General features: G+C 32.6%; 1 protein-coding gene and 1 long non-coding RNA gene across 27 annotated transcripts in view; one reads left to right on the forward strand and one right to left on the reverse strand.

The window, feature by feature from the left end:
* Positions 1-18,107, forward strand: part of LOC116563977 — a 30,277-nt gene that overhangs the window by 3,833 nt on the left and 8,337 nt on the right. The gene's annotated exons all lie outside the window — the stretch shown is intronic.
* PPFIA2 (PTPRF interacting protein alpha 2) overlaps positions 1-18,107 on the reverse strand; it is a 485,005-nt gene that overhangs the window by 1,706 nt on the left and 465,192 nt on the right. For 13 of the 26 annotated variants that reach the window (XM_032296654.1, XM_032296718.1, XM_032296670.1 and 10 more), the window contains 6 exons: positions 17,532-17,725; positions 14,383-14,480; positions 5,792-5,967; positions 4,839-4,907; positions 3,106-3,265; positions 1,893-1,984 (listed from right to left, as the gene is read on the reverse strand). In XM_032296654.1, coding sequence (XP_032152545.1) covers positions 1,926-1,984; positions 3,106-3,265; positions 4,839-4,907; positions 5,792-5,967; positions 14,383-14,480; positions 17,532-17,725 — 756 coding nt within the window. In that variant the 3' untranslated portion in view covers positions 1,893-1,925. The remainder of the gene's footprint in view (positions 1-1,892; positions 1,985-3,105; positions 3,266-4,838; positions 4,908-5,791; positions 5,968-14,382; positions 14,481-17,531; positions 17,726-18,107) is intronic. The other 13 variants (XM_032296835.1, XM_032296843.1, XM_032296782.1 and 10 more) reach the window with 2 other exon arrangements.

Raw genomic sequence — 18,107 nt, forward strand, 5'->3', positions numbered from 1 at the left:
TAATAAATTGGGCTGAATTGACCTATTTCATAATATAGATTTATATTCTAGTTCATATATTTTAGAGTTCTTAAAAAGACACCTTTATTTGTGACAAAAACAATAATAAGTCACCTATTTTAAAGGGTTTGTGTCAGTAGTAAGGCATTGCTGATTCTTTTCAGCCATAATATACTTAGAAAAAGCTCAGTTACTATTACTGACACAAAAGAAACAGCAAGTAGTCAGCTCTGCATTATTTTAATAACAAAAGTGTTATTGTTTTACCAAAAGAAAAATTATCCTAGATTTAATTATTGTAAATGAATACTGTTATCCCAATTAATGTTAAAAACTAGGAAATATGAACTAGAATGCCATGCACAAAAAACAGATTGCAAATAGAGTAACTCTACCCATCAGTTAAGAGCTAAGAAGCAAGCACTATTGAATATATTGAATAGTCATTTGTAAATTACTGAAGTGTTCAGTTCCTGAAGAAATTATAATGCTATGTGTAGACTCTATTATAAACAGTATTTTGGGAGGCCTCTTATTTAGGCAAATTATTCTACACTTTAAATCATGCCTATAATTAGGTTCCAAATTATATACTGTAATTAAAATTTTAATGTAAGCGTTGTACATAATGATATCTCTTATCTGGATGTTTTTTATCAGCTTCAAATATTGATCCAAACAAGGCAGCGTATCTGCTCCCATCTTACGCCCAAAAGAGCAACAATAAACTGTGTAGAGCTTTTAGTTCAAGGCAATGAAGAAACAGCACAAGGCAAGCTGTTCCTCTGTCTATAACTGCTTTCTGCTATCCCTGTGCACACATTTGGTTCTAAATATTGCTCTTAAAAAGTATTTTCCAAAATATTAATTGAAAGTGGTAAAATATTTTGGTAAGCCATGGTTTTAGGTCAAAAAAATTTATGAACATTTGACATTTATGAATCTAGGAAACCGCAGTTTTACTATTAAGATTGTTTTCAATGAAATCTCGTTTTATATGGATTTTAAAGTAGCTTTCATTAATTAGTATTTCCTTAAAATCAAATGCTTGATGGTTATCCTCCATTCTTATAATTTCATTCCTATAAGTCTCAAATACTTAAAATTCATAATTGTTTTTAGCAAGTGTAAATTGAATTGATAAGATACAATGTAATAACAGTTTTTTTTTCACAGTTTCTACTTTATTTATTTTGAGGCAGTCTTGCTCTGTCACCCAAGCTGGAGTGCAGGGGCATGATCTCCACTCACTGCAACTTCTGCCTCCCAAGTAGCTGGAATTATGGGAGTGCTGCACCATGCCCACCTAATTTTTGTATTTGTAGTACAGATGAGGTTTCACTATATTGGCCAGGCTGGTCTCCAACTCCTGACCTGAAGTGATCCACCTGCCTCGGCAAGTTTCTACTTTTTAATATAAAACCATCTCTAAATCATTTTCCTGTCTGTTGCTATTTGACTCTGTGAACTTGCTTAAATCCCTATCTGCCTACCTTGGTTTTCTTACATAAAATATACACTTAAAACGATAGGGTTTTTTAAAGTGCTGAATTATTATTAATAAAATGCTATGCGAATCAAAATAAAATGGCAGTAAAAAGTAGAAAAGAGTGTAGTGGTAACCCACTGATGTGTGATAATACAGTGATAGGCCTCCACCAGGCAGACCTTAAACCATAGCAAGACAGATGGTGATAGGAAATACCAGACTAAGAGTTAAAATACAAAGATTTCTTTTCCCCCTGAAGCAATTCAAGAGTTATCTCGCTTCTGTACTGCTAGGGCCTACCAAAGAGTATAGTGTATATTGACTGACTAGTCTATGTAGGTTACACTTTCTGTTGTTGTTTATTTATTTATCTTTTTTTGTCAGCCAAAGGGAAACTACTCACAGCAGGTCAGTGCTGCCTCCTTTGAGTGGCTTGTCAACATGAGTATGTGCGAACAGTGGAGTTGTCTAACCTCTGCAGTCTTGATGAAGCAACTGCAAATGGAGAAAAGGCTTTAGAGGGACTTGGATGATTGAGTACAAGATTTCAGATGAGAAAGGTTTATTTTCCCTGCATATGGGGATTCTGAACATATCAGTAGACCTTCTTTCTTTCAGATATAAGCCACTCACATTCCTCTTCTCTAGATCGAGTTCCTAATGAAAATTTATCCCAATGTAATTCACCTGAGCTTTTGAGTTGTTATGTATTCCTCCTTAGATGAAATCTGTAACAGGAGCAGCTCCCCAGGGTGCTTCTGTTTTTGATACATAGATTGCTCTTGGAGCAGAAAAAAATTCACCATAATGAGTGCTCTAAGTATTGAAGAACTTCTACACTGTAATGATGTTAAGTTCCTCATGAATTTTGCTGACATGTTCCACAATATTAACAAGTTGTAAGAAATGTAGATCAAAGATCACAGTTGATGCTGGAACTAATTTTTATTTATAATAACTATGACCTTGAAAATAAATAATGATGCTAGGTGATTATGTCAACAAACAGAGTGGGACTATTTTTCGTTAATGCCTCCCAAACAGAAATAATTTTGTGACTACTATTTCAAAGTTGTCCCTCCTCTGGAATGACTGTTTGCCTTTGTAAAGTAAATACCGTAAGTCTAATGTCCACAAAAGGAAATACTAATTAGGAAATTACTGTGTTTTGTGTTTCTTTAATTTTCTTTTCATGTTTGTGTTTGTTTATTTAAGGCCTTCAGCCTTGATTAGAGGGAAAAAATACTTGATGAGTCTGAATTTCTAAGATGATAACATATAAAATTTGCAATATTTAAACATGTAGGGAGACAGTGGAGTTAAACTGTTTATTTTGGGAGAAGACTAAAGAAACACAATTAATGCCGATGTTTATTGTTCTTCCTAGAGGTGGACATTAGCCAAACTATTATTTTTAGGATGTTATGAATAAAGTGCCATGAGTTCATGCAATAGCAGTGTAAAATGGAGTCTGGTTTGTGATGAGAGCACAGCAAATTTCAAGCAGAGCAAACCAACTCAAGAAAATAATTCCAGAAAGTAAGGTCAGAGAATTATACTAGTTTTGGCTAAACAAGCTTTTTGCTTTATAAGCAAGCAATGCAAAACTACTGTACCATCTGTTGTCATTTTTCTTGACTGTCCAGATGTTGTGGTTAACCTAAATCCAGCTGGTAATGTTTCTGAAGACCCAGGCATCATGCTGATTCCATGTACTTCACGAGGAGGAAACTGCCTTCTCCAGGTTGATCCACGTCTGAAGTTCTTGTCATCACTCTGCCAGTACAGTTATAATGTGATGTTACAAAAACAAATAAACTAGTCCATGTGCTTAAAGCTGTGTGCTTACAAACATGTAACACAGATTATTTACATTTAGTCTGTCAAGTATACATGTGGAATCATGCTTTATCAAGATATTTCTATGATTCCAAAACAAGACTGTAGGTGATTTGATATATAAATTTTTAAATAAAACTTTTCATACAATTTCAAATTTAAGGTCTGACATCTATACAGTAAATATCTTTGGAAGCCTAAAATAAGCCACCAATTTTTTCCAAAATAAATATTGGATATACTATGTTCCACTTATGCATAATTTAAAGACAAAGGGTCACATCTCATTTAATTGGCTCAATAGATTTTTCTTCAAGTTCATTACTATCAAGAAGCTACCCCACACCTGTTCAGTGCCTAAGAGAAAGCAGCAATATGACAAGTCTTCAATAATTTTTACTGTAATTTTTTGCAACTTTTAAGTAAGAATAATTGTATTTTAAGGTGTATGAGTTTAAAAGAAGACCTTTTTGAATCAATTTTGAGTAAGGAATAAAAATTCTGTCATGCAACTTTCAAGACTAGGCTTTTAGAAATGTTAATCATTTTTCTGATTGAATAAGAACATGAATTTATCAGAAGTTAGCTGAGTACAAGACTGTAGAGCTTATCTCTTTATAATTTCCACAGGACAAAGGACAGAGTAGATTTTATAATACCAAGATTATTTGTCCTGCCTATTTGAATATAGAATTATTGGCCCATGTTTGGATTTGTCGAGTTCTTCATAAAATAATTTTAATCAGCTTGTCTTTGTACCAAGAAACGCCTGTACTTTGCAACACAGAATTATGCATCTCTTTATTTTCTACTACATACTCAGGTTTCTTTCCCAGTTCTTCCAGAAAGATCCTGTAGAAAAACTCAGAAAAACTATTAAAATGTCTACCAGTCCACAGCATTTACTAATATCCCTTGTATTCATTCATCTGAGGAGGCTACTTACATGTTTATTATTTTCCAAATCACTTAAATATGCATATATTAGATATAGTGGATCTTAATATAGCTTTCAAATTCTATGATTGTTAAAATGTTACTCATCTGTTTTCAAGGAAAACTCAGTATCAATATATAAAATAGTAACAAGCTTCCCATCCACTGAAGCAAGTTTTACCTTCATTTTAATTTTCTAAAATTTCCTGGCAAGATATACGGATTTAAGAAATAAATGCATTATTTATTAAAAAGCTGAATTTATCAATATTAGTGTTTTAATTTTTTCTAATTTTTAAAAAAATGTTGCTCAACATTTTGCAGTTACAGCTCGTAAAAATTATAAATTACTGTTTAGTATCTCTAATTGCTGAAATGATATTTATATTTATAATTAATATAGCTCTTTCCAAAATTAAATAAGATTGAATATTTAACAACAAACCTGGATAAAATTCTTAATTCTAATTATAGAATAGTCATTTGATTAATTTCCAAGCACTATTACTTAAAAACAAAGATGTTCCATCATTTTTCTTTTACTCTCTCTTTTTTGAATAACAGGTAAACTTACTTCATCCAGTCGCCTTTCAGTTCCCAGGGCCAAGAGGTTATTGTATTCTCTTTCAAGAATCTGCCTTGCCTGTTGACATCAAATTACAGTTACCATCACTGAAATCACATTTTGTGTTAAAAATCATGTGGCTCATATTTATCTTAGAATGTATTAAAAACCATATTTTATTTATGGATTTTTAAGATTTAAGTCCTCCATGTCTACTAGCCATTGTAAATTTTAACTATAAAAACTATTTGGGCATTTTTTTTTTTTTTTTTTTTTGTTTGTGGACAGTAGAGAGTCTTGCATAAGCGTCTGAGGTCAAGAGGCTTTGGTGTCACTTGGTTACTTTATACCAATTGAGTATTTTGTTAATCTCTGAAATATGTAAAAACAAAATAAAAAAGTAAATTGGGCTGTCAATTTTTAATCAAATCTATGCAGGTAATTCTCAGACCTGGCCAACGATTTTCATTTGGGGAAAATTTAGATAATAAAGATTCCCATGCCCTATCTTTTAATAACTGATTTCTTAGGACTATGACGTGGGTTGGAGGTTTTATTTTTTATTCATCAGGAACTATATTGATTAAAATTATTATCCAGTTTTGGGAATCACTGGCATATCCAATGCTAAGACTCTGTATAATTCACACATGTAAATAGAAATGACTGCCTCTCAGAGAGATGGAGACTGATGGCCATCTGTCAGGGATTTCGTTTAGTGGAATCTGGCATTCAGGTGGGAGATTGGGCCATATAACTTCTAAATCCCTTTCTTGTTTAATTTTATGATGTTTTTTGGCTAGAAATCCACTAGCCTGAAATTAAAACCCCAGTGACATATTTCAAACGTTGAGCTAACTCATTAATAACCATGAACACACAGCCAGATTTTTTTTTCTAAAAGTTTAGCTTATCATTATGTAAACCAGAATACAATAAGACTACAGCAGAAAACAACTTGCCTGGGTATTCTGTGTTGGAATCTGTAACAATAAAGCTAAGCTGCTGTAGTCAAAGTTTTCGTCCAGGGCTATAAGTGAGCCATGCACACCGCTCTCAAGTATATTATTTGCATATTCTCGAAGTCCAATTGCTTGTATCCAGCGAATAACTCGGTCATTGCTCCACACCAACACATCTAGGTAAAGAGATGTATCATTTTAGGATGCAGTGTTTTGCATAGTAGAACTACTGGCTGAAATGAGCCATGGGTATCTGCCAGGTCACACTTACTATGATTTATCCACACTCTAATGTACCTGGCTCCCTTCATTTGCAAATAATTACTGTTTTAATAATTAACCTTTTCGAGTCTAAATCTATTTAAAAAGTTTTTGTTTTTCAGAGTGTTTGTTACAGCTAAAATTACAGCACTTCAGTGCTGTCATAGAACACCGTGTCTTTGTTTCTTCTTTTCATACCAGAGCCCTAGGGAGTCTGTCTAAAGTTAAATGTTTTACCACCAGAGGGAGACATTTCTTATTTGTGTCTTGATACACACCTCTTCAGTAAACAGCAGATGAGATTGTAATACTGCCTTTCATCATAAGTGTTTGTTAACCACTACCTAAACATTGGCATATAGATTAGAAGATACTTTTTTTTTACCTGACATAAGATTTAAGAACAGTAAAATAATACAAAGTGTCAACAGATGAATACTTACCTATTGTATTTCAGTGCATTTTTTTTTTCTCAATCACATGCTAACGCAAAATTCAAGCACTCAAATGTCAAAAATTGTTTCTGCTTTATTGAAAGTAGTATCCTATCGAGGAACAAAATCCTTTGATTTTTATTTTCTAAAAATAAAACCTTTAGAGAAAAATGTCATGTTCCTTTTTTAGACAAAAACAAATTATATTTTATCAGTTATTTTCTTCAGTTTTTTCCCCATTACAAGTTGGCAGAATACTATAAAAACAGTAAAACAGAAGAACTAAAATCACTCATAAAGAATTTTAAGAAATTTAAGGGGATATGAGAAAAAACAAAACTTTTTTCCTACCTGTAGAAAGGGAAAGGAAACTATATTAAAGTAAAAGTAAGTTTTTCTGTCATTTTTTTCTCTCTAATGAAGTACACAGCTTTTTCAGGAAATGTATAAAAATCTTCCAGGAAATATTCTTCAACTTTAACTGTTTTAATAAACCTTTGAAAAGCATGTTTTAAATAACTGTTTTGATGAGTCTTTGAAAGGCCTTATTTGTCCTATCTTATTCATTTATAACCAACTTAGGTGCTCCTGTGTATAACACTGAAGCAATAAAGTGATAGCACAGACCCACGGAAGTCCCCTCATGCACATTCTCAGGCACTATTCTCACTCAACAGTAACCAATATTCTGCCTACTTTCCTTACATAATTGCCTTGCCCGATTTAAATTTTTAGCTTTTCATACATAAAATCATACAATAAGTACTTTTTTTGTCTGCTTTTCATTCAATATGGAATTTATGCGTTGGCAAATAGCAGTGGGATGTTCATGATCATTGCGATTTAGCATTCCATTGCATGATTATGCCACAGTGTGTCCATTCTATTGTAGATGGACGTGTGAGTGGATTCCACTTTGGATTATTAAGAACAGTGTTGCTTTGAAGGGGAAAGGGTGAGAGATGGCAGGGATAAAAGACAGCACATTGGGTACAGGGTACACTGCTTGGATGATGGATGCACCAAAATGTCAGAAAAATCACAACTAAAGAACTTGTTCATGTAACCAAATACCACCTGTTGCCCAAAAACTCATTGAAATAAAAATAGTGTTGCTCTGAACATTGTTATACATGTATTTTGTTTTGTATATTTACATGTTGCAGTGGAATAAATAACAAGGAATAGAATTGCTTTGTGGTTACCTGTTAGCAGATATTGCTAAGCAAATTTCACACTCAGAATTTAATCTTTCAATGTTAATGTCTGAAACTCTTTACACATGCTTTGTATTTTTTGTTTTTGTTTTGTCTTTTTTTTTTTTTTTTTTTGCCATTATAACAGGTGTATGGGTACTGAGTTGAACTGTGTTACCCAAAATTCATTTCGAAGCCCTAACTTCCAGTACCTAAGAATGTAACCTTACTTGGTAGTAGGTCTTTATAGAAATGATCAATTATAATGAGTTATTAGAGTGGGCCCAAATTCAATCAGACTGTTATCTTTCTTAAATGGCAAAAATTGGAAATAGACATGCACACATGGAGAGCACTACTGATGATGAAGGCAGGGATCAGGGTGATGTTCTTACAAGCCAAAGAACACCAAAGATTGCCAGCAAATCACCAGAAGCCAGGGGCGAAGCAAGTAAGTTTTTTCTCAGTAGGAACTGACTCTGCTTGGGCTGGAACTTCCAGTCTCTAGAACTGTGAGAAAACAAATTTGTTGCTTAAGATACACAATCTTTGGTAATTTGTTACATCAGCCCTGACAAACGAATACATGGCTATGTCATTGTAGTTTTAATCAGAAATTCCCATTATGAAATGAAAATATCTACTACTTTTAAGGTTTGTCAGTTTTTACTTTCTGTATTTTAAATCTACATGTTAGATGCATACAAATTTGCTGTATCTTCCCTTCTATTATTTAAAAATAGCCAAGATATTTCTAGTATATTTCCTGCCTTAGAGTCTATATTCTGATGTTAGAAGAATCACAGCAACTTTGGTTAATATTTGCATGTGTATCTCCTTTACTACTAAGTTTTCTATGTTCTTATATTGAAAGTGTATCTACTGTGTACAGCATATCATTGTTTTTCTGTGTTTAAATTGAATTAGTTCTTGCCGATTTAATATTACTTAGACATTTAAGTTGAAATCCACCATCTTTCTATTTTTCCTACCTGTTCTTTGTTCCTTTTCTCTCTTGCTTGCCTTTTATTACGTTTCCTTATTTTATTCTACCACTCCATTAGCTTTTTTGTTTGTTTTTAGATGGAGTCTCACTCTTGTTGCCCAGGCTGGAGTGCAGTGGTGCGATCTGTGCTCACTGTAACCTCTGCCTCCAGGGTTCAAGCAATTCTCCTGCCTCAGCCTCCCAAGTAGCTAGGACTACAGGTGTATGCCACCACACCCAGCTAATTTTGTATTTTTACTAGAGATGGGGTTTCACTATGTTAGGCTCGTGTCATCTCCTAACCTCAGGGGATCCACCTCCCTTGGCCTGCAGAGGTGCTGGGATTACAGGCATGAGCCACCATGCCCGGCCCTCTATTAGCTTTTTATATTTATACTTTATATTATTATTTTAGTAAAGACACTTAAAGCTTATAATATGTATTCTTATTAGAGTCAACTATAAATTATCCCTTTTATCATTTTCTAGATAGGGCAAAGACTTTCAAACAATTTAATTTCACTTATTCTGTTCCTGCTTTTTGTGTTATGTATTTTAATTCTACATAAAATTTAAGCGCTGCAGATATTATATTATGAAATTTACCCATACATTTTTCAGTTCTCCTCCTTCATGTGTGCATTTTTTATCTTTATGATCATTTCCGTCTGCCTGAATCACTTATTCTAGTATTTCTTTTCTATTTGGTTTTTCTGGTGAAATAGTCTCTCAGATTTTGTCTGAAAGTGTATTAATTCTGTCTTTAACATTGACGGACATACTTCAAAGTGAGAAATTAGTTTGATTCCGCATTTTAAGGCTATAATTCCATTTTGCTCTAGCCTTACTTAGTTGAGTGATGTCAGTTATCTTACATTGTGCCTTTTAAATTACTGTGGAGTTTACTCTGCCAATTCTAAGATTTTTGGGAGTGGGGAGTCATGGTTTTCAGTAGCTCTATTGTAATGTGTTTAGATGCGTTTTATTTCCCCTTTTATTTTTAATCTTACTTAGGGTCCACTGAGTACCTTGAGTCTGTGGTTTATCATTTCAATTATTTTCTTTTTATGTCTCCACCAGTATCTTTTCAAATGTTGCTTCTTTCTTACTGTCTCTTACCTCACGATGTCCAATATGTCTCTCATGATGTTTTATATCACTCATTCTTTTTGTTTCTTGTGAAATGCAGGGCTAGATGTTTTCAAGTGATCTTTTATTTCACTAAACTCTCTTCTACTAATAAACCACCTATTGCATTCTCAATTTAAGTTTTTATACTTTTCAATTATTCGAATTTACATGTGATTATTTGTTAAACATATTGATTCCAGCTATATTAAATTCTCCATTTTGTCACTTGATATTCCCTACACATTTTTAAATAAACAGTGTCAGGGTCAACTATGAAATGTTTGTTTTCTGATTTTATCATCTTGGCTTTTCTCATTTTGCCCATTATCTGACATGTCTGAGTTTTTCTTTTATTTGCTTTCACACAACATGGTTGAAAACCTGCAGAGGCTCTGAATGTCAGCTTCGTCTTGAGAGGACTTTACTTTTATGTTTTTCTGCAGTTACAATAAGGGCAGATCAACTTAATTCCAATTAAAGATTGAGATAAATCAATGCTAGATTTTATCATTTCAAAATAAAGCTTAGGAATCTCTTTCACTATAGAAACCATTTTACTACCTATATGTGTTTCATAATATCATGTTTTAAAACTCAAATATATATAATAATACTTAACATTAAAATAAATACCCTGATCTGTTTAAGTTTACCCTTAGTCCTAGGGTGTGTTTTATTAGAGACCTCAAACGAAAGTATATTTGGTGGTTATGATCTTTGATTTTTTTTTTTTTTTTTTTTTTACTGTATTGTAAGATTACAACAGTCCTCTTTCTAGATTTCTTACCCTTTGGCTTCTGCTTTCTGTTCAGTTTTTAGCTTCTAATTCCATCCTTCTTAGAAGTCCATGAATGTCTCCAGAGGAGTATTTTATAAAAGGTCAGGCTTACTTATTGTATTATTGTTATTTTTTACAGATTATTTGCCCTTGATGGCCTGGCAGTTTTGGCATCTCTAAATTCCACTCCCACCTCCACCCCACTCTGTTCCCTGATCCTCTGTGAGATGCAGAAAAAACAGTAGAGAATGATAGGTTTACCATTTCCTTACATTTCTCTCTTTTCCAAGATCATAACCTCTCAAGTCCTGTCCCTTTTAATTGGTTTCTACTGTTTTCAAATACGTCATTATTACTATTTATTGATTTATCTAGCCTTTCTATTTCTTCTTGGTGGAAGATTGGTCTGACTTAATGTACTCCAATCTATCAGAAGTAGAAGTTCTTCAAATTAGCTGGTGTTCTTTCTGTCTGTGGCAATCCACAGTGCTAGCAAAACATCTGCACATGAATCTGTCAGCTGTGTGTGTGTGTGTGTATATATGTCTGCCTCACATCTATCTCTCTACATCACTCCTTTCATGGGTTGAATGATCTCGTTTCAAAAGCAGGTCCTAAATCTTTCTTTGGATTTAGGTCACAAGGAACACAGAAGGAATACCCATGTACCACAGTCCTTCTGCAAGAATAAATTTCTGCAAGAAGTATGATATTTATTGTTCCCCTCAGTTTTGCCTCTTTCTTCCCCTGATTGTCAGCAAAGCAAATAGTCTTTACTGTATAGGGAAATCTAATATTATATATGTTAATTGTCTCTGTGAGTTAGTTCTGAAGTGTGGCTTTTCATCTGTGTTTTCCTTAGCTTGTTCCATTGAGGTTTTTGGACCTCAGAAAATGGGATGCAAGTTGGTTAGTATTACATTTGGCTATATAATCAGCTGCAGTTGATAGCTACTGATTCATTCTAACAACTAGTTACCCTACACTTGAACCCCAAAAGCTAGGCAAGTGCTTTTGGGTGACAGCAATAGTTCTCCACTTAATTTTACTAAACAAACCATTTTTAAAAATGAATGTGATAATGCTGTCATAAAAAAATATATCCAGTTTTCTTTGCACTTTCCTAGATGGATTTATAAATAGGGAATGTTTTTTTTCTAGAGTTAGGTTTATATTTTGAGAGTCTAAGACATATTATGTGGTCGTTATATTTCTGAAAATATGTGTCCATCAAAAATTCCATGACACACCCATAGTTAAGAGTGATCAAATATTTAAAATGATCTGTTTATGAGGTAAAGGCAAATAAAGCATGAATTCAAACTTTTCCTCCTCAGAACAAAAAGCTTTTTTTTTAATTTTTATTTTTAAAGTTAGATCCCTTTCCATAAATCTGTTTCCAAGCAATGTATGCCCTGACTTTAAAACTGTGTAGAAATCTTCTTGACCTAAACAATAAATGGCTAGAGATCAGTGTTCACTGCTTCTTAGCAACAAATTAAATGTTAGTATGTTCTTGATATTCACAGGGTCCTTTCACTTCAGAAAACTATTCATTAAGGTCAAGGTTAATTAACACTTCAGCTAATAACAGACCCCCTAGTCACAGTTGAGAGTTATTCCTGTAAATGTCACCAGATCAGTCATAGGAAACAAGCTATTTATGATCTCACTCACAGCTATTTATCAGACAGAGTTGTTTGTGTGTTATTACAGTGAATCATGGCAGTTTTTTTTTTTTCCTCAGAGCTACACTCTAATCAGCAATTGGCAAATACTAATATAACATTTGGTATGGGGCCAACTGGGTAATTCTTCCCCTTTAGATCTATCTATATGTGAAACATTTCATGTGGTGAGCAGAGGCATAATAAAATCTAATTGGATAAAAAAATACTTCAGAAAGAAAACTACAAAGTGGTATCCCATGGGTAAAATCTATTTGTGTGCTAAGACATTCTTTGTTTGATCAAATGCAAACTTCCTTCTGGGGTCTTTCTTGGTCCATTAATTCCCAAATTTCAATTCAACTGAATAGCAATGCACTAAAAACAACCTGCAATTTCCTGAGGCCTTAAAATAAAGTGAAACTAAACAACTCTATTTTGATAATGGAAAAACACTTTCCTGCTTCAAAGTAATGCATCAAATGAAGTGTTACAAGAAATCCATTGTGAGTCTGTCTACTCTCTGATGAGCCATACATAGAAAACTATTTTTAACCAATCACTTTCACGTGCATTCAAGCCCATTCCATTAGAACTAATGTACTTTCCAAGAACTGCCAAAGAAAAAAGTAATTTCTAACATTGTTTATCACAAATGAAAATTATAGAAACCTAAAGCAAGTATCTTAAATAAATAATAAAACAGTGCTAAATGTTAATATTGGAGAAGATGGGGTAGCATGTAATAATACTATTTTCTTATCTAAATTAAGCCCTAAAAGAAGTGAAGATGAAAACAGAGACTCATGCCTAACTTTGAACACTTCATGTAATGTAGAAACACCCACTGAATTTGATGAAATGCTTGCACATATCAACTCTTAGGTAATAGGAAATGGAAATGTAACTAATAAGTATTTTAATATCCAAAATTTTCCCTAAAAATTTTGGTTATATTTTCCTTAATGTCTTTTTTTCTTCTTTAAACAACAAAAGTGGATTGATTATTTTTAGCCAAAAAGGTTCATATATTATCTTAAGTGAAACAGAAAGTTAAATACTTCATGCTCTCATTTACAAGTGGACACTAAATAATGTATCCAGGTGAATATAGAGTATGTAGTGATAGTCACTGGAGTCTCAGAAGGGTAGGAGGTTGGGAGGGTGGTGAAAGATGAGAAATTACTTAATGGGTACACTAAAACCCATACTTCACTACCTCAAATATATCCATGTAGGAAAACTGCACTTGAACTCTTTAAATTTAAACCAAAAAATACCTTTAACTATAACTTATATCAAGGAATTAATTTTTCCTTCAACAATAATAATAAAAATATGGTCTCTAAGAATAGAATCTAACGCATTCCTCTTATAAAATTATTCTTTCTCCTGTATATTAAGGTACTTCTGAATATTTAGATGATTAGTTTTTAAAGACGGTATTTTTTTCTAACAAACCTGCAATATGGAGTGTCTTTTCTATTCACTGGTTCTTAGGACAACAAGTTAATAAATTACATTTGTAATAAAATCCTTCAGTATTGTTATTCAAATAAAATACTTTTGTGCACATAGCAGTTGCAGCAATTTATAATGTTCCTGATAATATTACCAGCTAAAATTATTAATGAACTAGTTTGGTTTATAGGGGAAAATCCTTATATCATTTCTGCATAAAATCACTATATAATTTCTTTAACTATACAATATTATAAAAATAAAATTGTGGGCACTGAAATGAAATTCAAATGATATAAACCAAAGATGAACTGCCATAAAAATGATATACCATGTTTCTCTGAATCATACTGAGAATGTTCCGTTAAAAGTTTGACAAAAATATCTACATGGAGATATCTTAAGTACAAGCAGAATGTATAATTAATAGGTTCAGAGAAATAAATCTCAATCAAAAACTCAAGATTATTCCCCAAATGGGATATTCACACTATAATGTGGTGATACCATTTTCTGTATTTTAATTAGAAAACAATGGAAAAAAACCAGCAACACTTCTAGCCAAATACTTATGCTACTTAATGATCATTGTAACACATATAACATTATAGGTTAATAAATGTGAAAGCTAAAAACCCAGGAAAAAAAGACATTTCATGTGAAAGAAAGACATGTTACCTTTTATTTCATGTTGGCTTGCTTCCCGTCTTCTTTCTAGTTCTTTTCTGTCATAATTCAACCTCTTTAAGCACATAATTCCATATTGTAAACTTGTTCTATTTTTTTTTAAATAAAAGAAAACACATTGAGTTTACTCAGCAGGTGGATAAAGTTTTTTGATTAGCCATAGTCGACATTATTCACTGATTCTTAGGGCAAGTTAATAAATTACATTTGCAATAAAATCCTTCAGTATTGGAGGGAAATACAATTATAATATTTCTAAGCACAAAATGTTTCTAAATAATAGGAAAAAATGTTTTCAAAATAAGAAACACATAGTTTTGAAATCATCATGGATTATATTGTTTATCTATATGTCTTTGTCTTTCATTTAGCTATTCCTACAGTAGGTATAGGCAAATTAATATTATATTCATTTGAAAAGAATTTAAAAGTCCCCATTATGGAGACAGTAAGGAATTTATAAGAAATGGATTCTCTCTTCTCAAGCTGATGAGAAAAATAACACAAAAACATAAGTAAGTTAAGTAATAGGATACAGAACCTAAGAAATCACAGGAGACAGAGAAACCAATTAAGGGATCAGTACTGCCAAAATAAGGACAACAGCCTTGAGCTTAAAAGGAAAATCCAAAAACCAAAGATGTTCTGAGAGAGAAAATGAGAGGGTTTAGTGCCATTAGATATAAAGATGCAGAAGATGTGACAGGAAAAAATAATCTGTAGGCTTCAAGAGCAGAGATCATTTTATCAGTGATGTTTTACGTGTTTAGGAACATAAGCAAATTTTGACATATACATTGGCTAGGCTACAATTACATGTGAGATGCATTTCTAAGCCCGCATTTTAATAAAAACAATGTTGGGTCAAATATTTCAGAATCAGAGAAAATGGAAAGAAAACTGCATTAGGTAGGTGGTGTTGGTTGAACTGTATTCCCCTAAAATTTACATGTGGAAGATCTAATTCTCAGTACTTCAGAATGTGATTGCATTTGGAGATAGTGCCCTAAAAGAGGTAATTGACTTAAACGAGTCCATTAGGGTGGGCCCTAATCCAAACTGACTGGTGACCTTTTAAAAAGATTTGGACACTTGGTAACACCAGGAATATACATTCACCGAGAAAAGATTACGTGAGGATGCCGAGAGAATGTGACCATCAGCAAGTCAAGGAGAGAGGCCAAATAAGAAACCAGACCTGCCAATTCCTTAATTTTGAACTTGTAGCCTCCAGAACTGTGAGAAAATAATTTTCTGTTGTTTAAGCCAACCGTCTGTGGTGTTTTGTTGTGGCATCCTTAGCAAACTAATTCAGTGGTATACTAGATAACACTGATAAAATCACTATCACAGATATTGGGCAGCTTGAGATTAAACCAATGCTTCTTGGTCAGTTTCTGCCAAGTTTTGATATGGAATACAAAATTATACTATACAGAGGAAATACAGTATCATGAAACCATCTGTCAGATGGAAAACTGGGATGAAAAGACCATAGGATGCAATATACAGTCAGGTAGTACCTGCTTTAAGTCAGAGATTAGCATAGCTTAAAATGAAACTTGGGTATTTCCCAGAACAAAAATCCTGTCATTTGGGTAATTCTTTAAAAAAATTCATCATTATAAAACTTTTTTTACTAAAGTAATGAAACAGTATTAAAAGGCAATCTAGTGAAGAATGGAAAAACTGGACTCCAGAAGTCTAATGCAATCATATGAAATATGAAGGCCTAAACTTCTCTGACAGTAAGCTCACTCACTACCTCACAGTGTGTACACTACAAGGCAGCTGAGAGCGGTATAAAGTTGTTTCTTCTGTTAACTAGAAGTCACTCACCCTAGTATCTACACCTGTGTTAAATGAAAATTCACATGCTCAACAGATAAAATATAATTCTTCTATCACATAATAATGATCTTAAAACATAAGAAAACTTATCTAAAGTCTTCCCTCATCCCATTTACATGCCTTTAATTACTTCAACTTTACCACCAGACTTCTATCACTTTATAACAATTTGATGACCACAAATAAATACAATTTCTTTTTCTTATGTCACCGTATGGTAGCACTTTTGTTGTCCCTGCCAATAAACACAGTCTAAGTATGCCTGCCAAGTCATTAACCAAAATGGAGAGATTTGTGCCAATGATAAATTCCTTCTCTTTTGCATACAAGTTTCTGTTAAATTATGGATTATTCAGCATAGCAATAGGTTTTCTAAAAAACTTGTTCTATTTATCTTTACCACATTTAATTCAACAGTGTTAACAACTGCATTAAAATCCAAAATATCTGAATAAGTTTGAATCAAAAGCCCCAATTATCCTCTATCCTAATTCTGTGTCATCAACGTATCTAATTTTTATACCATCTTCACTTTCAGTCACTGATTAAATGTTGGACGGAAAAGAAGCAAATATAGTCTCCCAAGCCAAAATCATCTACAGTTATATTAACTTATAACCGCAATCAACTATATGAGAAAAAAACAACTAAAATCCAGCTGACATTGTTTCACCTAACACAAACACAGCATTTATAATATGGTATTATAACAAACCCCTTTTTATCTGCTGGATGGTAAATAACTTGAAAAAACACATTGCCTTTTGTTCATCTGCATCTTCACAGTTGCCTAACACAGTATTCCTTTTACTGAAATTAATATACAAATAAGCAAAGTCACTAAAAGACATAGAAAAATAAAAAAATACAAATATGTCTTAGAATAATAATTTCTTCTCAAAGTTGCTCCTAGAATATTCCTAAATTATAAAATTTATAATCACATATTTGTGTAGGATTGAAACTATGAATATTTATCTTCATAATTTTCTAATATAAACACAACTATAAAATTGTAAACACTGAATTTTCAAAGAATCTGGCAAAGAAATAGACTCATCCCTATGAGGATAATTTTGTACACATGTATTTCCATGGACTTTGGGAACATAATATGTTCTAAATTAGAAAGTTCCTGCAGTTTGCTTCATGAAAATATTTTTCAAAGTAGATGTACGCAGATGTTTCAAGTGACATATATTTTCTATCTCGACATCCATTTTTGTTGTAGTAAGGTATAGGTAATATATTGTTTCATTTTTATTATTCTTTAGAAAAAAAAAACCTACCGATGGAAACTATCCACCATTTTTAAATGGACACGGAGATCTTTTTTTGTTAGGTGATCTAACATTCTTGCATCTACCAAGCATTCCATAAAGTAACTTCTGTACTGAGGTAACCCCAGGCTGGGAAGCCATTCATTTCCAATCCATTCGTGGTTCATATCTCCATAAGCCAGGGTCTGTAGAAAAACCGGACACTAGAATTGTTTTATAGCAGTCAAGTTTCTTAACCGATCAGATGAGATGGTAATTGGAGAATATTACCTATTACTATAACTGATATTTAATTGCTATGATTTGTGAAAATGAAGCAAAAATAATATTCAGATTGTATGTATTCGATTTGGTTTGGTTCAAAATGGAACTCTGCATACATTTATTAAAGTATTTGTCTATTGAAAATGATTGGCTATTTATTTTGTATTCTCAAAAGGAATTACATTTTGTCCACGTATGTATTTTATTAATAATGAAATTATTATATAAACTCTGAGCTTTAAGATTCTGTCTTTATATTGATAGATTTATCTCATTTTTTTTATATCTGTCATTTCCCTCTTGTCAATGCCATTATTGCGA

This window comes from Sapajus apella, unplaced genomic scaffold (assembly GCF_009761245.1).
Source record: "Sapajus apella isolate SASKATOON/1434 unplaced genomic scaffold, GSC_monkey_1.0 scaffold2, whole genome shotgun sequence".
NCBI classification, from domain to species: Eukaryota; Metazoa; Chordata; class Mammalia; order Primates; family Cebidae; genus Sapajus; species Sapajus apella.